Below are 25,572 nucleotides of genomic sequence, written 5' to 3' on the forward strand. Positions count from 1 at the left end.
TCATAACGTGCTAGGTCAAAGCCGGGTTGACGCTTGCAGGGGTCTGTGATGAGGTGTTTGTTCTTTACCTCAGCTGACTGCCAACTCTGTTTCCAAGAGACTGGAACAGAGAAGTTCAGTGTAGGCATAGGGGACCAGATAGGGTGATGAGACGTCAAGCGTTGGACAGGGTGGGCAAAGATATCCGCGTATATTGGCAGGTCCGGTCGAGCGTAGACATGGGAAATGAACTTAGATGATGCTGCATCCCGACGAATATCTGGCGGGGCGATGTTGCTAAGAACTGGCAGCCATGGAACCGGGGTGGAATGGATGGTTCCAGAAATTATCCTCATGGAGGAATATAATTTGGAATCGACCAAGTGGACATGGGGGCTACGGAACCATACTGAGGCACAGTATTCTGCAGTGGAATAGCATAATGCCAGAGATGATGATCGTATGTGTGGAAGCGCTCGCGCCCCATGAGGAGCTGGCCAGTCTTGCAATGATGTTATTCCTCGCGCCCACCTTTGCTGCAGTTTTTATGAGATGTTTGTGAAATGACAGCGTGTGATCGAGAGTAACGCTAAGATAGACTGGCTGGGCTTCATGCCGGATTCTCGTATTGCCGAGCTGCACATTAAGCTCACTCGAGGCCGAGGCATGGTGTAGATGGAAAACAGATGATACCGTTTTTGCAGTGCTAGGGATTAGTCGCCATTTTTTACAGTAATCAGATATCAGAGACATGTCTTTCGTGAGTGTTTCCTTGAGGATGTCGAACTTGGATACCTGAGATGCACAGCAGATGTCATCGGCGTAGATGAACTTCCTTGAAGAAGTTTCTGGGAGGTCATTGATGTAAATATTAAATAGCGTAGGAGCCAGAACAGAGCCCTGGGGGAGGCCACTTGAGACAGGTCTCCATCTGCTAGACTTGTCACCCAGATGCACCCGGGATCTTCTGTTTTGGAGAAGAAACGATATAGTGTTGGCCACCCATGGAGGCAGGCATCTTGAGATCTTGACTAGGAGACCACGGTGCCAGACCGTGTCATAGGCTGCTGTGAGATCAACAAAGACAGCACCCGTTTTAAATTCTTCTGGAATTCATTTTCAATGTAAGTTGAGAGGGCCAGGGCTTGTTCGCAGGTAGATCTTCCTGGGCGGAAACCAGCTTGGGCGGGTGATAGGAATTTCTCTGTAAGATGAGAAATACGTGACAGAAGCAGCCTCTCAAGGAGTTTGTAACACACGGGATATACAATAGGATGGAAAGAAGTTCTGTTGCTATGGTGTCTTCCCTTTCTCTGTCTCTCTATCTGAATGTAAACAGTGGCCTAGAATAAGTGAGATCACCTTTGTGTGTGGTCCCAGATTTACATAAACACGTAAATAAAAAATAATGACATAAGAAGAAGTGGTAAAAGAAAATACTTTCTGTGCCATTCCCAATATCAAGGGAGAAATGTTCAGTAATTTAACATCAGTATAGTGAATGTAATCTTTAGTTTAGTTTTTTTTTTCTCACAAATGCCCTTTAACAGCTTAAGGATGTTCCTTTTATTCCTACTTCTCTGAATCTACTTATTGTGAATACATGTTGTACTTTAGCAAGTTAATTTCCTCTATCTACCAAGAGCATATGAAATTTCTCTCCCCCATAATTTTAGTAAATTTCACTGACTTCCTCCCAGCTAGCTAACAACCTACACATTCAGTTTTTAAATAACTATCACTTAGCTCCAATTATTCTCTCTTTTTAATATATTTTATCTTTTTAAAATGAGAGAGGTTGAGAGAGAACAAGAAAGATAAAGACCCGAGCACTGCTCAGCTTTGGTTTATGGTGGTACTGGGGATTGAACCATGGGACCTTAGGCATGACAATCGGTTTGCATAACCACTATGTTATCTCCCCCACACCCTAAACAACTTTTTCAAATAACTTTTTCTCCCTGTTTATTATAGAATGCTTTTGAAAACTAAAAATCATGTACTTGAGGATGTTAGCTTTGCAGTGTGCAAGCTGCAGACTGTATTAGACCAAGTGATGAATGGTGAAGGATTAGGAGGCTAGGGAATTAGGGCTTTGGTATAAGATTATACCAGAGTGGTACAGTGGAAATGGAAAGGCATGGTAGATTCTCTAGTATTGAGCCCTTGGCTAGTTGAAAGCAATATTATGAAACAGTAGAGAGAAACTGATTTAAAACACAGCAGAGTTAAAACAGTGAGTCGCTTTGGGGTGTGAGACCCTAAGCTTGATGTTCTCGTGTCTTCTCTCTCTCATCGATTTTTAAATCATGAAAACATCAGAAGATAGCACATCCAGTCGTATATTTAACCTTAGAACATCCAATGACCTAGATTCTAGCCTGGTATCTCATGAAAAGGCCACTAGTGTCTCACCTGTCTCTCTTACTTTCTGACTCTCCCTCTGTCCACTCTCTCTAATAATAAAAACTTGGGTCTCGGTGACTGCTCAGCAGTATTGTGTGTGGGAGATGCCAAGGTTCATTCTCTGGTGGTCTTAAACCTCTGCAACTTAGGAAATCGCAAATGTGTAATACTGCATAGTGAGAATCTTAAAGTGTTTAATTAGAATATTATAAAAAATATCGTTTTCGTATGTACGTCAGTGGATAAATCTCTCAGCTCTCAGGCATGAAATCCTGAGTTCAGTGCCCAGCCTCCCCTGTGCCAGAGCGATGCTCTAGATCCCTCATAAATAAATAATACATATATGTACTTCCACTTACAACCAGAAAAAAAGGTAGGGACAATTATCATCTCTGAACACTTTGAACTGGCTGATACCCAAACTTCTTTTGCATTTCAAAACACACTGCACTGCTTCTCTCTAACCACCAGGTGGCGGCCAGGCGCCCGCGTCGCGCTCTAGACTGCCGCCCAGTTTTCTAGGAAGTTGCGGCTGTCGGGAGCGCGCACGTCCCGAAGCCCGCGCCCTTTGGCCATCGCAGAGGCCGCTCCCGCGCAGGTCTGTCGGTCGCGTTTACGCGACCCCGAGTCTGCGGGAACCCTGAAAAATCCCACCCATGTGGAAGTTGCTACCCATCGCGGGCCCGGCCCGAGGTAAGGACTGAAGAGAGTTGCCCGAGATCTTTTTCCCGGGAACAATTTGCGAGGGCAGACGGGCTGCAGAGCGACGCTTCCGGTCCATTCTTGAAGGTTTCCCCCCTCCCCCCCAATCTTGTTCCGGTACCACATTGGTATGGGTCCGGCCGGCAGCGGGATCCGGGAAGGAAGTGTCTGGAGCCCATGGTAGTGGCGGCTTCCTGCAGCTCTGGGCCCTTCCCGCCCTTCGGCTCCGCAGGGTCTGGCGGCTCACCGAGAGTCCAGCTCGGACCCGGGCCTTTGAGGTTCTGGTTTGAGCCGCGGCCCCGCGGCTGTCTGACATTTAGACTGAAAAAAACTTTTGGAGAAGCGCGGAGAAGTTAAAAGTTAGCACAGGCTCGAGCGCACGGGCCTCTGACTTGAGCTCATTCATTCTGCGCGGAACAGGGCGACCCTGGTTCCCGTTTTGTTTTCAAAGCCATTTGCTGTTTTGTTTGTCTTCCCTTTTTCTTTTCTGAATTTGCAGCAATAGAAAATAGTTCTGGGAGTCGGGCTGTAGCGCAGCGGGTTAAGCGCACGTGGCGCAAAGCACAAGGACCGGCATAAGAATCCCGGTTCGAATCCCGGCTCCCCACCTGCAGGGGAGTCGCTTCACAGGCGGTGAACCTGAAGGTGTCTATCTTTCTCTCCTCCTCTCTGTCTTCCCCTCCTCTCTCCATTTCTCTCTGTCCTATCCAACAACGACAACAACAACAATAATAACTACAACAATAAAACAACAAGGGCAACAAAAAGGAATAAATAAAATAAATATTAAAAAAAAAGAAAATAGTTCTCCCTTATTAATGGTTGCCTGGTTTAGTGGATGATGAACAGAGGTAGCCTATGGTTGGGTCTTGCCCTCTGGAAATTTACGTTATCGTTTTTTAAAAATTATTATTGGATAGAGACAGAGAAATTGAGAGGGGGAGAGATAGGGAAAGAGACAACCGCAGCCCTACTTCATTTGTGAAGCTTTCCCTCTGCATGGGGTGGGGGGGGGGGTCGGGGCTTGAACCCGGATCCTTTTGCACTATAATACACTTAACCAGCTGAGCTACCACCTGGCCCTGAGATTTACATTATAGTTGAGGGGAAAAATAATGCACAAGCCCCGTATTTAGAGGCTAAGTTGACCAACTTGTGTGTGAAGAGAGCCAAGTGACTAAAAAACTGAAAGGACCAGGCGTCACTGTGGACATGGAGCAGAGTAGGAATAGAATAAACAGCTGTCTGGGCAGAGGAAGGAGACAGCATACTGGTTATGCGAAATATTTCCATGCCTCATGCTCTAAAGCCCCAGGTTCAATTCCCAGCACCCCCAAAGCCAGAACTGAGCAGTGCTCTGGAAAGAAGCAAACAAAAGCTAACTGTGGGCAAGAAGCAGTGAATTTCTTGTGGAAACTTCTGTACCTTGTGGCTGGCGACAGAATTCCTGTAGGAAGTCGGTAAGAGAAAGGTGCTTGAACAATAAGTAGCTCATTGGTAAAAGCCTACGCCTTCCATGTAAGAGTCCTGTGTTCCATATCCTGTTCCAGATAAAAACAAATAGAACCATCAAGAATGGTCAAACCCTGTTATGGTATCTGTCTATCCTTTCCCCTTCCTCTTTCTCTAGTTTAAAAAAGAAAAAAAGTGGTGGTGGTAGAAATGACATTGTTGGATGATAAACGCATCTGGTTTGGACTTTTCTTGAGTTGATCAATGTGTAATCTTAATCTAGCACTGTTTTTAACTACTATAATTTAAAAAAATTATTTATTTATTTTTTTGCCCTGTTTTTAAATTGTTGTAGTTGGATAGGACAGAGAGAAATGGAGAGAGGAGGGGAAGACAGAGAGGGAGTGATAAAGATAGACACCTGCAGACCTGCTTCACCATCTGTGAAGTGACTCCCCTGCAGGTGGGGAGCCTCGGGCTCAAAAGGGATCTGTAAGCTGGTCCTTGCGCTTTGCACCACGTGTGCTTAACCTGCTGTGCTACCGCCCAACTCCCAACTACTATAACTTTTAGGTTATTTTTTTATTACCTGGTAAAGTGGAAAGAAGGAAGGAAACTTGTGTAACATTCAAGTTTCTCTTGATTGTATTATAGTTTTCTGAAGAATTAAAAAAATTCACTGGGAGTAGTGCTGTTGTACAAGACAGCTGTTAGTGATACAGTTCCCAAAATGTGTGCCAGCACATCTCATCCAACACTAACGTGCTAACTGATGAATTTCTTAATACCTTGATCGAGTTTCATAGTACTCTGATTGTTTGGTAATGCATAACATTTATGAGTTAAGTTGTATGAACATTGACGCTTTAAAATATTATTTTCACTAGAAAAATGGTAAATTTCATAATATCTTTAGATGTTTTGCAACCTTCAGTGAGCCTTTCTCAGGAAATGTAGGTTTGATGTACATTTTTTGATTATTAGCATTTAATAACAAAAAATGTTTTCCTTAAATATTTGTCATACCTACATTGTGTGTTGTGTGTGTGTGCGCTTATGTATCTATCACTTTGCTTTTTTTTTTTTCTCATAATAGAACCATACAGACTTTTGACTGGTGTTGAGTATGTTGTTGGAAGAAAAAACAGCAGCATTCTAATTGAAGATGACAAATCCATCAGTCGAGACCACGCTGTGTTAACTGCTAATTTTTCTATAACCAACCTGGTATGTTAATCATTTTATTTCACTAGCTTAGAGTTGAAGGATAGTTGAAGTCAAAGAAAAATTATTTTGATGTCTTTGTAAGGGAGTTCATAGGACTTTTCATTTCATAAAGCTACTAGATTTTAATGATATTAACAAATTAAATATATAGATTCCTTGTACTGTTCCATATTCTAATGGTTTTGTTCTCTTTGAACTATAAAATTCTTTTTCAGTATTTCACCGTTTTTTTTTTTTCAGTAACTTTTTTTAGTGGTTAAGAAACTTAGAGACTATTTATTTATATAATAAACATTATTTGTTTATTATTGCCATCAGGGTTATCCATCGGGCTCAAATGCCAGCACTACGAATCCACCACTCCTGCTGGCCTTTTTTTTTTATTTCTATTTTTTTATTTTTATTTTATTTTTTTATTTGACAGGACAGAGAGTAAAGAGATGGAAGGGGAGATAAAGAGGGAGAGAGAAAGATAGGTACCTCCAGATCTTTTCCACTACTTGCAAAGCTTCTGCCCTGCAGTTGGTGAGGTAGGGGTTCTCAACCCAGATCCTTGCACTAATCTAGGTACACCACCATGTGTCCCTACAAACATTTATTGTTTACTGTGTGCCAGTTACTGTGCCAAACATAGGAATAGTTTAATGAACAGTTATGACTTCTACACCAAGGAGTTGTTTTTATTTTAATTGAAGAGAAACACTTGCAACACTTCTCTTTTCTTTATTTTTTTAAATTTTATTTCCTTTATTTATTGGATAGAGACAGCCAGAAGTCTAGAGGAAGGGGGAGATAGAGAGGCAAAGAAACAGAGAGACAGCTCCAGCACTGCTTCACCACTTGCAAAGCTTTCCCCCTACAGGTGGGGACCAGGGACTCGAACCCAGGTCCTTGGGCATTGCAACATGTGTGGCTCAACCTGGTGCAACACCACCAGCCCCGTCCCCCACCCCCATCCCATACTAAGGAATTTTTGTAGTGGTGTGAACATAAGTAGATCCTACATAACAGATTTTTCACAAATGGGAATTGATTTTCACAGAGAAAAATGTTTGTTCTACTAGCTGTCATGTTGTGCAGCTCTTCTGAGTTTGTTTTGGCCATGCGTTTAATTTGAAAACAACCACTGATGATGATGAAAGTAGTACACATGTGTGCAAATAGCTGTGCTCATGATAATGCTGGTGATAATAAGAAAGAAAATTCATCATTTTGGGTAAAGGCTGCACATCAGCAAATGAAGAATTTGTTAAAATAATACATAGGTTTTATAAAACCGTTATCATAAGTCACTATACCCTTTTCTCATTGTAATTTTTGTATGTAATTCTGGTTACCTAATAAATACAAATCTAGGAACCAGCCAAAGACATTCCATCTAGTAGGGCAAGTACCATGCCATGCATGAATCTTAGGTTTGAGCCCCAGCACCACAGAAAAACACCCTGGCACTGGGGAAAGTTCTAGAAATGGTGGGGTGGTATTACGGTCTCTTACCTTCATCTTTCTGGAAAACTGATAAATGAAAAGGCCGGTTTAGAAAAATTAGAGTTGTACATGCACCACAAACAAGACAGAAACTTAGGAGCAAGTCTGTTATGTGTACAAAAACAAACATTCTCAAATGTGTGAAATTGAGGGGTCAGAAAAAATCTACACTGACTTGACAAAAATGAAATGTATAATCTAAGAATGGTCTTGGAAAATAAATTTTCCATTAATAAGACACAGAAACTGGTCTCTGGAGGCAACCAAAACTGTTAACTTTATCACCTACTGTGTTAAGAGGTTAGCCACTTATTCAGTCTATACAAAAAGTCATTAACATTTTCTTTTGAAATCCTAGGAGGCACCATAGGCGTAGCATATAGAATTTACGTGCAAGAGAACTTAGATTCTTTTTATGTGGAAATATTTATTTATCTATTGGATAGAGACAAGTTGAGAGAGAAGGGGCAGATAGGGAGAAAGAACTACGTGCAGCACAGCTTCACTGCTCATGAAGCTTCTCCCCTGCAGGTGGCTCCAGCAGCTCGATCCGGTCCTGGTGTATTACAGCATGTGCTCTACTAAGTGCACCACCACTCGGCTCCAGAAATCTCAGATTCCTAGTATCATTTTATGTCAGAGTTTAGAGGTGCTCTGGAGAAATAGCTCACCACATGAGATATGCGCCTTGTTATGTCTGTAGCCCAGGTTTAAGCCCCAGAACTGCATAGGAATAGCGGTGGCACTGTGGTGTCTTCTACCTCTCTCTGTCTGTCTGAATGGAATGTGGTCCAAAACTGAGAAATTCAATATCCCTTACTTAAAAATAGAGAAAGAAGGGGGGGGGGCAAAGGGGAGATAACAGAAAGAAGTGTTTTATTTATTGAGTTTTCAAAGATATTTATTATACTGATTTTTTTTTTCCAGAGTCAAACAGACGAAATACCTATATTGACAATTAAAGATAATTCTAAATATGGTACCTTTGTTAATGAGGAGAAAATGCAGACTGCAACTTCCCTAACTTTGAAGACAGGGAATAGAGTTACTTTTGGAGTCTTTGAAAGTAAATTCAGGTAAGAATTCTTTTTAATCGATGTTAACAGATATGGTTATTTTGAGCTAATCAAATTTTGAGAACAAGAATATTTGTGGATAATGAATTGAAAGCAGTCTCCTTCAGTTACTTCTTAGCCCTGAGAACTTTTGCAGAGAAACTTTGTTGCATCGTAAGTGAAAGTATAATGGTAACTGTATTGTTTTTGCATAATTGCAACTCAAGGAAAATGATTCTTTATGTATATATTTATTTTCTCTTTTGTTGCCCTTGTTTTTTATTGTTGTTGTAGTTATTATTGTTGTTGGTGTCATTATTGTTAGGTAGGACAGAGAGAAGTGGAGAGAAAGAAGGGGGAGAGAAAGATAGACACCTGCAGACCTGCTTCACCACCCTGCAGGTGGGGAGCCAGGGGCTTGAACTGCAATCCTTACGTTGGTCCTAGCGCTTTGCGCCACATGCACTTAATCTGCTACACTAACCAACCGACTCCCAAAAATAATTGTCTTATAAGAAGGTTTGATGATACATAATAATTAAAATACCATTTTATTATGTAAGCCTAAAGTTTAAAGTATTTTAAGTTGTTACTCCATAATTATGATGAGTTGACTTTATGTAACTTACTCTCTTTTGCAGAGTAGAGTACGAGCCTTTGGTTGCTTGCTCCTCTTGCTTAGATGCCTCTAGGAAAGCTTCTTTGAATGAAGCTATATTACAACTTGGAGGACATACTATAAACAGCTGGACAGAAGAATGTACTCACCTTGTCATGGTGTCAGTTAAAGTTACTATTAAAGTAAGTTGAATGCCTTGTTGTTACATTAAGATCAATTTAGTTTCAACTTACTATTTGGATGTTCTGAAAGTAATTTATTTTAAAACTTTCATAATTGTCGGTTACAGATTTTCATATTCCAGCTTCATGTCTTTGCATGCCATTTAAAACTCTCAAGACTTTGTGTGAAATTGTACCCCCTCTTATCCTATGATCTTGTTGATCATTATTAAATCAGTCAATAAAAATTTTTTTAAGACATTTTTTAAGGTAACTTGTGTTTTATCTGAGACAAGTTGAACTACATCCAATTATAATTCAGGTTTTGATGCAGCATTTTTTTTCAAAGACTTTTTATTGGGCAGAGGAAACAGTATAATGGTTATGCAAACAGACTCATGCCTGAGGCTCCTAGGTCCCAGGTTCAATCCCCTGCACCACCAGAAGCCAGAGCTGAGCAGTGCTCTGGTGTTTCTCTTTGTGTGTCTCTCTCTGCATCTCCCTCAAAAATAAAATTAATAAAATTTTAAAAAATTTTTAAAAAGACTTTTTTATTACTAGAGACAGAGTTTTGCATGGCAAAGATAGAGACAAATCAGACCACCCATCTGGCACATGCATTTGTTGGGGCTCAAACCAGGAACCTCACACATGCTTTGCCAGAACTATCCCTTCCACGTAGCATTTTCAATAACAACTTATGTATTAATTTACTGAGAAGTTTATAGTTTTATGTACTTTGTGCTTTCAGTCTCCAAACAAAGTGAGTAGAGCCCAACCACCAGTCTTTGCAAATTTAGCATTTAATGTCGCTTTAATTAAATTTTCTTTGTCCAGTCATCAATACCACTTCATGGTCTGATGCCTTTTTTTTTTTAATTTCACTTGGCCCATGGCTTAATCACAAAGGCTTTGTAAGTTCTTACAGTTCATTATTACCCTAATGTGTCTTCACAATAAAGATTTGCTAGATATTTCCCTTCAGAAGATACTAATGGGAGGGGGTAGATAGCATGATGGTTATGCAAAGAGACTGTCATGCCTTAGGTTCCAATGTCCCAGGTTCAGTCCGTTGCACCACCATAAGCCAGAGCTAATCAGTGCTCTGGTGAAAAAAAGAAGATATTGACAAACTATATATTTTTATATATTTTCAGATTTTGTATCTTTACCACACTGGGTTATATTCAAAACTAATTGAAGAATGGCATTGGGATGTGATTTATCTCCTTTTAAATGTTGGCTATGGGAATATGAGATTGTATGAGGTTAATATCTATAGTAGAAAAACAACAAATATTTAGATTATTTCATTTGATAATACAAAAATATTTCTTATCTAATATAACTAGATATGCTGAATTTGTGTTATAATTAAAAGGCATGTCATAGAGAAAGACTTGCAGCTCATATTAAACCTCATATTAAACCTCATATTAACCTCATATTAAAGACTTGCAGCTCATATTTAACCTCATATTAAACCTTATCTTGATGGTATTATCTCTAACCAAGTATCTTTTCATCATTATAAATTTATAAAATTGAATTATAAATTCAGCAATGATTAGTTTCTTAAGTTGTAATTTATGCTAGTAAACACCACAGACAGTAAGCACAACACAACAGATTCATGAATCAAAATGCCTGTATAGTAGTTTACATTAGAGATCTGTCTATGTAGTGAACAGGATATGTATGCTATGCATGGACCCCGTCACAAACCCTTTTAAAATGTCACCCTGTCTGATAAATAGTGAAGGTAAACATGTCCTTGGTCTGTGGGTATGAAACAGTGAACATAGTAGATAATTAAGAGATGTTTTATGGAGTCTGTGACAGACCTGGAAACTAGCATTCATTCATCAAAGGACACACTTCCAGTGACTCATGCTGGTGGTCACCTTGCTACTTTCCCCTTTAGAGTGTACTGGAGGTCTAAATAATAGTTTACCCTGTAGGGTAGGTATGTGCCTTGCCATGCTGGCAGAATAGGTTTGAACCTTATACCATTTATCCCATCTCAAATAGTTGTTTTCTTGAGATGACTTTATTTCATAGTTACAATCTGTTTGAAAAGGAGTAAGGCTGAAAGATCTTGTATTTTTGATCTCTTAAAACTGTATTTTCTAGGCAGAATGTTAAATTTCCTCAATTTTTTTTTTTTACTATTTTATTAGTTACTTAATATTGACTTACAGTGCAGGTGGGCCATTGCACTACCTCTTGAGCTACAAAGATTCTTCAATTATATATATATATATATATATATATATAGTTTTTAGTAACCTAAATTGGAATGCATTATAAAGCTGTTATTATACTTCACCCTTTAAAGCAATTTTAAGTGCTATTATATTTATTTCTTTACATTGTTGCCACCAGAGTTATTTCACTGGCTTAGGTGAAGTATGAATCCATCACTATGAATCCATAGTGACCTAGCACCATGAATCTAAAATGCCTCAGTGTCTTCTTTTCCTTACTTTACCTTTTCTCCTTTCCTTTCCTTTCCTTTCCTTTCCTTTCCTTTCCTTTCCTTTCCTTTCCTTTCCTTTCCTTTCCTTTCCTTTCCTTTCCTTTCCTTTCCTTTCCTTTCCTTTCCTTTCCTTTCCTTTCCTTTCCTTTCCTTTCTTCTTTTTCTTTTTCTTTTTCTTTTCTTCTTTTTTTTTTTGTTGACAGTGACAAATAGGGGAATAAAGACAGAAGGAGACACCTGCAGGACTGCTACCCCATTTATAAAGCTTCCTTCCTGCAGGTGAGGAAGGGGGGTCTTGAATCTGTATCATCACACTTGGTGTTGTGTGCAGTTTACAGAGTACACCGTTGCTCAGACCTCGATATGTTCTTATTTTTAAAGATACATTTTATAGGAGAACAAGAGCTCCTTTGAGGCATATGTGGTGCTGGAGATTAAATCTGGGGTCCCAAGCATGCAAGTCCTGCCATATGCCCTCTGAGCCCATTGCCCTGCCCACTAAAGTAACTTTATAATTGGTGGCTTCTTATAACTGACAACCAAGTGATTGCATATACTAAAACTAAGCAGTGACCCAATACTTCTATATTGTAGATTATTGATTGTGATTCCTTTATAAATGTAGGGAGATGAGATGAAGAATACAACAGCACCCTTTGCAGCTTGTAATTTAAAACTTTTCTTTTAAGAAGCTAGTATATAACTTATGTATTTGCATTTTTTTCCTTAGACAATATGTGCACTCTTATGTGGATGTCCAATAGTGAAACCAGAATATTTTGCTGAATTTGTGAAAGCAGTTCAGTCTAAGAAAGAACCTCCACAAATTGAAAAGTATGTTGTGTATTTTAAATATAATAGGAACTGTACTAAATATAGTGGTACTGTTATTATCTAGATTAATTCCTTTATTAAATGTTATAATTAATATGCTAATGAAGTTTTGTTGATCGTTTATCTGTCATTTAAATGTTACATACATATTTGCCAATATTAAAAAAAAAACTGAAGGGCATTACACAGAGATAGAATCTCTCTGTGTTGGTTATGCCTGTGGGACTGCTGCCATGTGGGAACTACAACCCTCCCTATTCTGGAGCCACATAAACCCAGACAACATATTATTAAAACTGTGGCCTTGGGAATGGAACTTGTATGTCCTGCTGAATCTTTAAATATTTAGTATTATTCACATTAGGTTTTTTTTTTCTTTTTTGGCCATTGGAGTTATTGTTAGAGCTTGGTACTGGCATGGCAAAGCTTCTACTTTTGGTAGCCATATTTTTCCTTTTCTTTTTCTTTTTTCCTTTTCCTATTTTCTTTTTGGTAGAAACAGAAATTGAAGGAGTATGGGAGAGAGAGAGAGACACTTGCAGCACTATTTCACTTGTCTTGAAGTTTCTCCTGGCAGTTGGGGACCGGGGGCTTGAACCATGGTGCATTCTACCTGGTATGCCACTGCCCGGCCCCTCACATTTGTTTAAATATTAGTTACTATGTGTAATAACAAATGAAGGATTTGAACACATTGCCTGGCATTCAGCTGGCTCTGCTTAAGAGTAATTGAAATTACTACTATCTCCTCAGCATTTGCTTAAGACTTTCCTAATATTTCAACAGAATCACATTTTCCTCTGAAGTTTATCCATGAACCTGTGTGTGGGAGGGGAGTTTGATCAGTCTGTAAATAATAATGACCATTATTGCACATAGTACATCTTTGATGTTCTAGATTACTTGGTAGAGAAGAACACCGGGGTGTGTGTGTGTGTGTGTGTGTGTGTGTGTGTGTGTGTGTGTGTGGTGATTTTTATTTTCTTATTTTTTATTGTCACAAGGGTTATTACCTGCACTAAGAATCCAGTGCTCCCAGCAACCATTTTTCCCTTTATTCTTATTTTATTGGATAGGACAGAGAAAAATTGAGAGGGGAGGGGGAAATAGGGAGAAAGAAAGACACCTGCAGACTTACTTCACAGCATCTACCCTGCAGATAGGGAGCAGGGAGCAGGGGCTGGAACCTAGGTCTTGAGCATAGTAATATGTGTGTTTAGCTGGGTATGCCACTGCCTGGCCTCTGAGCACCAGTTTTATAGTACTTAGTTTATAGAATTAGTCATTGATTCCAACTTATTCAAATTCTTAGGTATGATTAACCTGGGTCTGTCTTCAACTTTGAATTCAATTTTTTTTTTCCTGGCATTAGTTTGTGACTATATTACAGTGAACAGCACTGAAAACGTCACCATGATAAGATTGTTCAATAACTTACAATTCATTGTGAGCTAGAAATGGCTACTATTTTAGCCCAAGTTTGGGGTCAAGAGATTGTTCACCTCATAGGATATGTGCTCTGCTATGTGTGTGACCCAGGTTTTTGGCCTTATATTCCCACATGGGAATGCCATGGCACTAAGGGAAGTTTCAATGCTGTGATGTTTCTCTTTTTTGGTATTGTATTTGTCTCTCTCTCTTTTTGAAATAATGAAAAAGTCAGCCTGGGAGAAGTGAAATTACCTATGGGAAAAATTCTTGTGCTGCCTAAAATAAAACAACCCATGTTTGCTGATGCCAACAGTCAACCAAATTTTAATATTATTTTAAAGCATTTTTTTGTCCTCAAGGACATCCTTTTATTAGAAGAAATAAAGTACATATAAAGTAAATAGCAAATAATAACAAGCACATTCCATAAAGTATTAAATATGGTATTGAAAAAAAAAATAAAAGCAGACCTCCATTTTCAAAAGTAAATTATATGTAGGGCACCAGCACTGAAAGCAGAGACTGTGGGTTTTTTTTTTATTACTATAATTTTGACATACAGGTTAAAATGTATATAATGATTACTCAAGAAGTGAGGTCAGGTCAGAAGAGACCTCAATATGTTGACATGCCTTAACCTACCTAAGACCCGTGGGTTTAACTCCTGAATCCTCATTGGACCTTCTAAAATATAAAATGGCAAGAAGAAATTTCTGTGTACACTGGGGTAATGCTTACATGTCTTTCCCTCTCTCATATTTTAATTTAAAATAGTTTATCTTTATTTTTTTTGAAATATTTATTTATTTATTTTCCATTTTTGTTGCCCTTGTTGCTTTTGTTTTTGTAGTCATTATTGTTGTTGTTATTGATGTCATTGTCGATAGGACAGAGAGAAATGGAGAGAGGAGGGAAAGACAGAAAGGGGAGAGAAAGATAAGACACCTGCAGACCTGCTTCACCGCTTCTGAAGCAACCCCCCTGCCGGTGGGGAGCTGGGGCCTCGAGCCGGGATCCTTATGCTGATCCTTGCGCTTTGCGCCACCTGCGCTACCACCCGACTCCCAGTTTATCTTTATTTTTTAAAGATTTTTAAAAATATTTATTTATTCCCTTTTGCTGCCCTTGTTGTTTTGTTGTTGTAGTTATTATTGATGTCGTTATTGTTGGATAGGATAGAGAGAAATGGAGAGAGGAGGGGAAGACAGAGGGGGAGAGAAAGATAGACACCTGCAGACCTGCGTCACTGCTTGTGAAGCTTAAGCTGGTCCTTGCACTGCGTGCCACGTGCGCTTAACGTGCTGCGCTACCGCCTGACTACCTGTTTATCTTTACTTATTTATTGGATAGGCATACATTAAAGCATGATTTTTATACCTATTGGGATCTGTTCTGATATGCTTGTTGAAACTTAAATAAATACTATGTACTCAAATATTGAATAATGTTAATTTACAATATTAAATAGATGAATGCTATACACAAAAAAAGTATAAAATAAATTGTGATTTTTTTATGTAGTTACCTCCTTTACTTCTGAAGTATTGTGATGAATCATGAATTTAAATTAGGTATTTTACAGTACTTTTACCTAGCAAAGAGGACAACTTGACTTAAAACAATGTATGTCTGTGTCTTTGCACTGTTATCAAAATACAGGGTAATATAGAATTTCTATTTCTATACTAGGTTTCATGTACCTGAAATCTCATTTTTTTAATACTGTCATTAGAATACCATTAAATATGGTCACTGTTAGATAGTACCATTTAAAAAATTAATTTTGGTTATCTGTACTCAAAAGGAAATTTATCAAAATATTGCATATGTCTATAAATTAATGATCCCTCTAAAGGGAAGTTTTTTTTTTTTTAATTTTCACAAATTATAGCAGAGTCTTCTCTTACTTTATATCAAATAAGCATTTCTTTGGGAAAATAATAGTTGAGAGAGAGAGAGAGTTCTTGCATTTATGTGCAACTTGCAGAATATGTCAAGAATGGAAGGTCCTGGTCAGCCTATACCCAGGTCATTTCTCAAAGTTACATTTATAGTGAGGGATGAGGTAATATTTTGTGGGACAAAAAGATAGCCTGCCTGCTATTTGAGATCCAAGTTTAGTGTGCCATTCTCCTGTGATACCATGCGGTCGTATTTGAGCTAGTAGTTTCTGCTCTAAAGATATTACGGGCCATCTGGGGAAAAAAACTTGCTGAGGCTTGCTGCTGCTCTTTGTCACTCACTTGGGAGTCTTGTGTTCTGTGTAAACAACCAGGAAACACTTGCAAGTTAACCCATTAACCTATTTATAGACTCTCTGACTTTGCAGACACATTAGCCTAAAACAATCTCAGTATATTAAAGTTTAAGAAACTTATAGAATTGTCTTTATATAATTAAATGCAAAGTAAACAAATTTAACACACAACCAGCATTTTTTTCCCTTGTAAATCACATTTACACATGGTATTGTTTTCAAGTCTTTAAGAGATAGACACGCGCGCACGCACACGCACGCGCACGCGCACGCGCACACGCACACGCACACACACACACACACACACATACGGCAGTGGATGGGATGTTAGGACCTAAGTCTTTATGGCGGAATAAGATGATGGTTTAGTTAAAGGTGAAATGTACAATGCACTGATACATATCTTGAAGAAATGTGAAAATGTCCCCACTGATAATAAAAATCCTATGAATCAGTATTTCTTCAATAAAGTTATGTAAGAATTTGAGAAAAAATTACTGAGATTTTTGTTTAGAAGTTTGAATTTACTAAAAGCCTATTCAGGCACTAGGACTTGAGAACATCCTAGAAATCATGAACATATACCTATAAAACTAATGAAATAAACAGCTGCCCAGATAATGGGCAAATAAATATTGTAACTTAGAATACAGTTCCAGGGCCAAAATTATGTGTGAAATTCAGAAAAATTCTGCATTTGGAAAGTCATGCATATGCCAGAGTAACATTTTGGTTCTGTTTCTTCTCTCTGTTTTGTGTTAATAAGTAAATAAATAAATTTTATGTTTAGAAAAAAGAGCTCTATAGTAAAACACTTATTGTTGTCATTCACAGTACTGAAATGAGAACATTATTAACACTTATCTGTTCCCAAGTGAATATAAGCTGCTGATAGACTTTGACCTTTATGAAAGACATCTCTTAACCTCTTATAATTTATGTAATTTATACATATTTCATTGTATGTTTTGTCATTATCTACCTTTGGATTATATGTTGTCAAGAATTTAAAAGATACTTCTGTAAATGACATCTGTCACAATGTTTCTATTAAAAGCAAAGAGTACTAACAAAAAGTAACTTATAATTAGAATATGTTTAATTTTCTTCCACAGTTTTATCCCACCTATTGATGAGCCAGCTATTGGAAGTAAAATTGATCTATCAAGAAGAGAGGAAAGAAAACAAATCTTCAAAGGGAAAACATTTGTATTTTTAAATGCCAAACAGGTAATACCACATTTTCTTAAAGAAAACATTGCAAACCAAGGTAATTATTATTGCAATCAATAGTTTGTAGTGTGTTTCCTGAGATGTTTGTTTATAAGTGTAAATATAAGCTAGTCAGTACTAGGATCTGCCCAGAGTTGATACATGTTTGTAATATTTCTTAATATCTGTTTATAGGATTACTCGGTTTATATTTAGTGTGTAGGAGAGAAGAATAGGCACCAAGAGCACTTTGCTTTAAATCCTGACTTGGCCATTTAATAATAGCTGTTGAATGTCTTCTTGTGTGTCACAATTCAAAGACTTGAGGCTCTTATTAGGAAAAAATCATTCTAGTAAGAGCAATTATATTTTGTGGCTAACTATGACAAGGAATTGCAGACAATGCAAATTATTCCAGAGCTATAGAGATACATGGCAAAAACTCAGAGTAAAAATTCAAGATTGTCCTCTCAAGAAGTATAAGCAATTGCTAGAGAAGTAGTTCACCATGTAGAACTCCTGCCTTGCCGTGAGTACTTGAGCCCTGGACTGTCTGTCACATGGGGAGTGCTACACTGGCATTAGGGGCAACTCTGGTGCTGTGGTATGTCTCCCTGTATGGCTGTTTGTCTACCACTTTGTTTCTTTCTATTTCTGTCTGAATGCCAAAGTAGGTTTGGAGCTAGAGATTTTCACATGCGTGAGGGTGGCACTAGCAACATAAAAAGTAGAACTAATTCTGCTATTATTTTACCTTTCAAGTCAACATCTCACAATTGTACTCAAGAAATAGTGTTCATTTCATGATTCTTTTTCTTTCAGCATAAAAAATTAAGTTCAGCAGTTGTTTTTGGAGGAGGAAGTGCTAGATTGATAACAGAAGAGAATGAAGAAGCTGATAGTTTCTTTTCCACACCTGGAACTTGTGTTGTTGATGTAGGAATAACAAATTCACAGACCTTAGTTCCTGACTCCCAGAAAAAATGGGTTAATTCAATTATGGATATGCTTCAAAGGTACTGAATTATTTTTCATTAATAAAAAAATTCAAAAAGCTACCTTTATGTAATATCTAAGTTTTTCCATTAAAATGAGTAGCAGTTGAGTATCTGAGAAGGTGGCTCAGTGCTAGAGGGTGTCCTTAAATTATTTGTTTCTTAGCTTTACATTCAAAATAAATAAATAAATAAAAAATATATAGCAGTTGAGAAAATTAAAAATCAAATGCAAATATCTTTTTCCTGAAGTGCTTGAAACTGCCAATATATTTGTTCAGTGAGGAATATTGCCATAAAAATGGAGATAAAATTTTTATACTTCTTCTTTGGTTATTAATGAGAAAGCAATAAAAAGTGTCAGATATCTTATTTATAGTGAGGAGAGAGAATAAAAGCTAAATAAAATACTTTTTCTTAGCCTTTTTATTAGTATTGATTTTTACTATTGTTGAAGCTGAAAGTATCATAAAAGCCTTGGCAATCTGTTGACTGAGTTTCTGTTTTGTCTAACAGAAAGTAGTTATGGGTTGAAGTATTTATATATCTACAAAGTCCATGACTTCCTCAGATTTCTATGGTATTCTTTTTTTAAATTTTTCCCCCGTCTCAGAGTCCTGACCATGAAGATTGTTGCTTCTGCTGCTGCTACTCTTCATCCTCCTCTTCTTTCTCCTCCTCCTCCTTTTTTCTTTCTTTCTTTCTTCCTTTTTTTTTTTTTTTTTTTTAATGTTTACTGGAGCAAATTGTAGAATTCTAGTTATCAGTTCCATAGACATTTTGCTTAATGGAGATAGATGTATAACTGCTGCTGCCTCTGCTGGAAAAAAAAAAAGTTTGTATAATAAATATGTCTCTTAATTGGTTCACCTGAAATTTAACATGATGCTGTTATGTTTTAGGTATTGTGAATTTTTTTTCTTGTGCATTAATAAACAAGATAGCCACAGCCATTGTCCCTGCTACCTTCAGAATTTAATCTCTAAAAGGAAAGACAAAGACAAACTGATAATTTTGAATGTTTATATAAGAAACAGAACAACAGGGACAGGAAACATTTATTTAAGTAGAAAAAGCCTATTTCTGCTAACATATTTTGTCTTTCATAGAGCTAGGTATAATGATAGCATTAATAACTACATGTATATAAGACTATATTGCAGGCCTTGTTCTAAGAAATTTGCATATATAAGCCATTTAATCTTCATACAACTCTATATATTACTTATCATTATGTTCATACTGGGTAAAGAGAAGTTTTGTACAGAGTACAGGGAATGAGCTGTGGAACTAGAATGTGAACCCAGCAATCACATGTCGTAACCATTCCATCTCAGCATCCTTTCAGGCAACATTGGGATTGCTTAGTGCCATGACTATTGACTGGACGTTAGGACTGATTAGGGTAGGATAAGTGGAAAATGAAATACCTAGTAAAGATGAGCTATTTATAGCAACAATACAGCCTGGACTTTTGTCCTTACTGAGATATTTTCTGATTCTTTTAGCTCAAGTTTGAGAAGTATTCAATTTAGTGATTTAGCTATTTACTCTTTCTCTTTTTCTCCTTTTTTTTATTGGCCTTCTCTCCTCACCTGTGCTCTGTCTTCATTCAAAATTGAATTAATAATAATCGTCAATTCATTATATATTACCATAATTGAGAATATGTGAATATTACACATTCCGGCCTTGGGACCACATTTGTTTTTGCTAAGTATTTAGATATTTATTATTTATTGTTATTATTATTATAATTATTATTATTTGCTATGTGGCAAGGTGATTATATACTTCCATGTCTGTACAAGTTAGGTTCCTAAACATAATCTACACTTAACTATTTAATATTCTTAGAACCAATTTTCTCTCAGGATAACTAACATCCTGATTTCCTGTCCTCATCAATTAACTTGCTTTTTCGTGTGTGTGTGTGTGTGTGTGTGTGTGTGTGAGAGAGAGAGAGAGAGAGAGAGAGAGATTTTGTTTCTTTATTTCTAGTTTGTGGGTACATAGTTTATTTTTCATTGTAACATCATAGCGGTACATATAATCATGTAACAGTCTTCAGAATTTTTCTGACTTAGTGAAATATTGTCAATATAAATTTATCCATTTTTATTGCCATAGTTAATTTATTGTGACAGTATAATAATACTTTATATAGTTGGATACATATAGTAGAGCTGACACGGAGTTTTTGTATTTTTTCTCCCTCCTTTCATACTTATTCTTTATCCCTCCTAAATTTTACCTCAAGGTCTTAGTAATTATAGGTTTGCTTTTTAAAATCTGTGTTAGAAGCTAGGAGATAACTTAGCTGGTAAAGTGCAAATCTTTCCATACATGAGGTTGTGAGAACCCTGACACCACTTAAGAACAGTAGGAACAGGTGTGAAACTATACTCCTCAAGTCTTATAATACTATAAACTAATGTTAAGTCAAAAACTTTTTTTAAAATACCATTTTGTCAAACATAAAATTTCCTTCATATCATAAAATTGAGATATCTCTTTGAGTGAAAATAAACTCAATTTGATAACATCTTCATGAAACTTGTTAGCTTTAACATGTTGGTACTACTAAAACTTTTTTGTTTTGTTTTGTCCTACTAGGCAGGGTTTGAGGCCTATTCCTGAAGCAGAAATTGGATTGGCAGTTATTTTTATGACAACAGAGAATTACTGTGATCCTCAGGCCCAGCCCAGCATAGGTAATTTTAGTGCTGTTTATTGATGTTTACAGCTTTATTATGTAAATTGATGATAACATCTTACTCTGTAATTGCCAGAGTGGCTTTTTTTTTTTTCAATTAATTTATCCATTCATTCATTTATTTGTTAAATATTTGTGGCTACCACCTACTAGAAATTCTTCTAAGTTATATATAATTCTTCTCATTATAAAGATTATATTCTAAAGGATAGATTTAAGACAGTTAGCAAGCAGATATGTGTATACAGTTGAGCTGGTCAGTTAGGACCTAGTACAAAGAGAAAACTAAAATAAGGCAATGTGGTAGTATCAAAGAGCTAGTTATTTCAGATAGGTAGTTAGGAAAAGACACACTGAAAATGCAAAGTTTGAATTTTCTGCATCCTGAATAATTAGAAAAGACAACATCCATAGGGGAATCTGAGAAGCAGAGAATTTTAAGGGAGAGGAATCAAATCCACAATGCATTTATGGGGAGAGGTTTTGTAGGAATCAGAGTTGTAAGTAGTGATAGTGATATGAGCTGAAAGCTACTGTGGAAGTTCAAGTAAGAGAAAGTTTGTTGCCTTGCACTGGGGTGGTAGCAGTGAAGACAGAAGAAGTTGAACAAATGTAGGATATATTTTGGAACTAACGCCAGCAGAACTTGTTTCCGTAGATACTAGAGACAGCTTCGATTTTTTTTAACATTAGTAACTTTGAGCATGAAGAATATGTAAGTTGCCCCTGTATAAACTTTTCAAAAAAGCCGAAGTACTCAGAGGCAGTCACAAGTCCCCTTTGTAATTATTAATTAATTTATTAGTGTCACGTATATAAGTTCAGCTTTGGCTTATGGAGCTGTTAGAAACTGAACCTGGGATGGTAGGTATATCAGAAATGAGTCTATCATGTAAACAACCATGCTGTTTCCCTAGCCCTCCCTTTGGTTATCTGAAATTTATCCCTCCCCCATTTTTAAAAAATTTATTGTTATTAGTAAGCTAGCATTGCTATTATAAAAATGGTCCTATAACTTACCCCCTTAGAGAATTTTACATTTACTTTTCATATTGTTTTTTTTTTCTTCTTCTTCTTCATTTAACTTATCATGAGTTATGTACTCCTGTATGCCAGGGATAGGGATGTCCAGCCCCCTTATATAATTAAGTCTGGCCCTGGCAAGGTAATTCTAGATGGTACTCAAAATAAATAATTCTGGAAGTTTTTTTTTTCTAACAACATTAAGTGCTAATTTTTTAAGTTGATAATTTTGGATGACTCACAAATGATGTTATAAATATCCAGATGGCCTTTGGCAGCAAAAAGGTTCTCTACCTCTGCTCTATACATTATTTGTATAGAGCATCTGGGTCTTTTTCTATTTGTTGGACTCTGGCTAGAAGAGATTAATTAGAGCATCACAATGTCTTTTGCTTCTGCATGGGATCACTCACATTGTAGCCCACCAAACAGCATCTCTGGAGTTGAACAGTATACTTCCCGAGTATAATATGTAATCCCAGTTTAGACAGGTTACAAAATGTACTAAACTAGATTAGTAGTAACTGCTGCCACGTTAATTTGCAGAAACAAATTAAGTGAGCTTTTTGTTGTTGTAGTTTTTACCAGAGCACTACTCAGTTTATGGTGCTGCTGGTGACTGAACCAGTGACCCTTGATTCCTCAGTCATGAAAGTTTCTTTTGTATAGCCACTGTCTCCCCGTAAAATTCAATGCTTTATATCATCAAAATTTAATCTGCAAGGTCAATTTAAGATGAATGAAACCAACTAACTGCATTTTATAGTTACCAAGATGCTATACATATAAATTAAGAAATTAATCATATTAGAAATGATGAGTATAAGTGTATTTAGAGGCAGATGTGAAAAGAATAGACAATGGGGGTTGGCAGATGTTGGCATACCTGGCTAAGTGCACATATTACAGTTTGAAAGGAGTTGGGTTCAAGCAATAAAAAGATTTTAAAAAAGAATAGACATCTGATAGGTATCATGAGGCTATTTTATTGTGTGGGTAAGAATGCTTATTGATCTGAAAAATACTGTCTTTTTTCTGCTTAGTATACTTAGTGTGGTTCTATGTATTGGTAACCTTCAAATGCAAGTACTTAGAATGTTTGTGAAACTTTGAATATGTCCAGATAACTTGGTGCAGTTGTAATGTGATGAGTATTTTCCAGAGTTCATTCCTAACACTCCCAGAATCCATTCTTAGAATCAAAAGCTAAAAATCAATTCTTTGATCTCTCTCAGGCAGAAAATGTAGACACCAAATTAAAGCCACATTCTTTTTATTTAATTATTTATTTTATTTTTTTATTATAGGGGAATTAATGTTTTACATTCAACAGTAAGTACAATAGTTTGTACAGGCATAACATTCCCCAGTTTCCCATATAACGATACAACCCCCACTACGTTCTCTGAATCCTTGGACCTGTGTTCTCCCCACCCATCCACCCCAGAGTCTTTTACTTTGGTGCAGTATGCCAATTCCATTTCAGGTTCTACTTCTGTTTTCTTTTCTTTCTTTTTTTTTTTAAATTTATTTCTTTATTGGGGAATTAATGTTTTACATTCAACAGTAAATACAATAGTTTGTACATGCATAACATTCCCCAGTTTCCCATTTAACAATACAACCCCCACTATGTCATTTATCATCCTTCATGGACCTGTATTCTCCCCACCCACCCACCCCAGAGTCCTTTACTTTGGTGCAATACGCCAATTCCATTTCAGGTTCTTCTTGTGTTTTCTGATCTTGTTTTTCAACTTCTGCCTGAGAGTGAGATCATCCCATATTCATCCTTCTGTTTCTGACTTATTTCACTCAACACTACTTCTGTTTTCTTTTCTGATCCTGTTTTTCAACTTCTGCCTGAGAGTGGGATCATCCCATATTCATCCTTCTGTTTCTGACTTATTTCACTCAACATGATTTTTTCAAGGTCCATCCAAGATCGGCTGAAAACGGTGAAGTCACCATTTTTTACAGCTGAGTAGTATTCCATTGTGTATATAGACCACAACTTGCTCAGCCACTCATCTGTTGTTGGATACCTGGGTTGCTTCCAGGTTTTGGCTATTAAAAATTGTGCTGCCAAGAACATATGTGTACACAGATCTTTTTGGATGGATGTGTTGGGTTCCTTAGGATATATCCCCAGGAGGGGAATTGCAGGGTCATAGGGTAGGTCCGTTTCTAGCCTTCTGAGAGTTCTCCAGACTGTTCTCCACAGAGGTTGGACCAATTGACATTCCCACCAGCAGTGCAGGAGGGTTCCTTTGACCCCACACCCTCTCTAGCACTTGCTGCTGTTACCTTTTCTGATGTATGACATTCTCACAGGAGTGAAGTGATATCTCATTGTTGTCTTTATTTGCATTTCTCTGACAATCAGAGACTTGGAGTATTTTTTTCATGTGTTTCTTGGCCTTTTGGATCTCTTCTGTGGTGAATATTCTGTCCATGTCCTCCCCCCATTTTTGGATGGGGTTATTTGTTGTCTTGTTGTTGAGTTTGGCAAGCTCTTTATATATGTTGGTTATTAAACTCTTGTCTGATGTATGGCATGTAAAGATCTTCTCCCATTCTGTGAGGGGTCTCTTGGTTTGGGTAGTGGTTTCTTTTGCTGTGAAGAAGCTTTTTAATTTGATGTAGTCCCATAGGTTTATGTTGGTATGCTTCTAAATTCTGCTTCTAAGACCCCTTCTGTTTCATTGCTTGACATTGTGGTCTATTTTCATAATCAGTTTTCATTGGTTTAATCCCCACTGGTTCCCATGCTATTTTCCTTCTCCCCACCCCCTATCCTACATAATTCCTCTTCCTGACACTTCTACCTCAGGAGATATAAAAGACAGGGCTTTCTAATGAAGAGAGATTAGATTGTTGAACTGCATCCCCGCTCATCAATAAAGATTGAACTGCGTTCCCAGCTCAGCCATGAGTCCTTGGTCCTCTGTCTCCTGCCCTCGAAGTTAGACCGGCACTGGCAGGTTTATACTTGTCTTCTTTGTAATTGGATTCGTTTCATTGAAGAGGTCTTTAAAATGTATGCGGAAAAAAGTTCTGCCAATATTTTCTTCTAAGTATCTGATAGTTTCTGGTCTAACATCCAAGTCCTTGATCCACTTGGAATTTACTTTTGTATTTGGTGAAATACAATGGTTCAGTTTCATTCTTCTGCATGTTTCAACCCATTGTTTCCAACACCATTTGTTGAACAGAATCTGCTTTCCCCATGTAATAGTCTGAGCCCCTTTGTCAAAGATTAGATGTCCACAGGTGTGGGGTCTCACTTCTGGGCTCTCAGTTCTATTCCACAGGTCTGTGTGTCTGTTCATGTTCCAGTACCAAGCAGTTTTGATTCCAATGGCCCTATGATACAATTTGAGATCTGGGAGTGTGATGCCCCAGTTCTGTTCTTTTTTCTCAAAATTGTTTTGACAATTCTATGTCTTTTCTGGTTCTAGATAAACATTTGTAGCATTGGTTCTATTCTCCTAAAAAATGTGCTTGGGATCTTGATGAAGATAGCATTAAATTTG

At 37.3% G+C, this 25,572-nt stretch overlaps 1 protein-coding gene across 5 annotated transcripts in view; it reads left to right on the top strand.

Moving 5' to 3' along the window:
* The first annotated feature begins 2,910 nt into the window (after positions 1–2,910).
* The window catches only part of NBN (nibrin), a 32,387-nt gene continuing 9,725 nt past the window's right edge, over positions 2,911–25,572 (top strand). For 4 of the 5 annotated variants that reach the window (XM_060199208.1, XM_060199222.1, XM_060199210.1 and 1 more), the window contains exons 1-8: positions 2,912–3,078; positions 5,636–5,766; positions 8,182–8,330; positions 8,951–9,110; positions 12,299–12,402; positions 17,206–17,320; positions 18,125–18,318; positions 20,914–21,011. In XM_060199208.1, the coding sequence (XP_060055191.1) occupies positions 3,042–3,078; positions 5,636–5,766; positions 8,182–8,330; positions 8,951–9,110; positions 12,299–12,402; positions 17,206–17,320; positions 18,125–18,318; positions 20,914–21,011 (988 nt within the window). In that variant the 5' untranslated portion in view covers positions 2,912–3,041. Of the gene's footprint in view, positions 3,079–5,635; positions 5,767–8,181; positions 8,331–8,950; positions 9,111–12,298; positions 12,403–17,205; positions 17,321–18,124; positions 18,319–20,913; positions 21,012–25,572 lie in introns of all 5 variants that reach the window. The other variant, XM_060199213.1, reaches the window with a different exon arrangement.

The sequence above is a fragment of the Erinaceus europaeus genome, chromosome 1 (genome assembly GCF_950295315.1).
Source record: "Erinaceus europaeus chromosome 1, mEriEur2.1, whole genome shotgun sequence".
Classification (NCBI taxonomy): Eukaryota; Metazoa; Chordata; class Mammalia; order Eulipotyphla; family Erinaceidae; genus Erinaceus; species Erinaceus europaeus.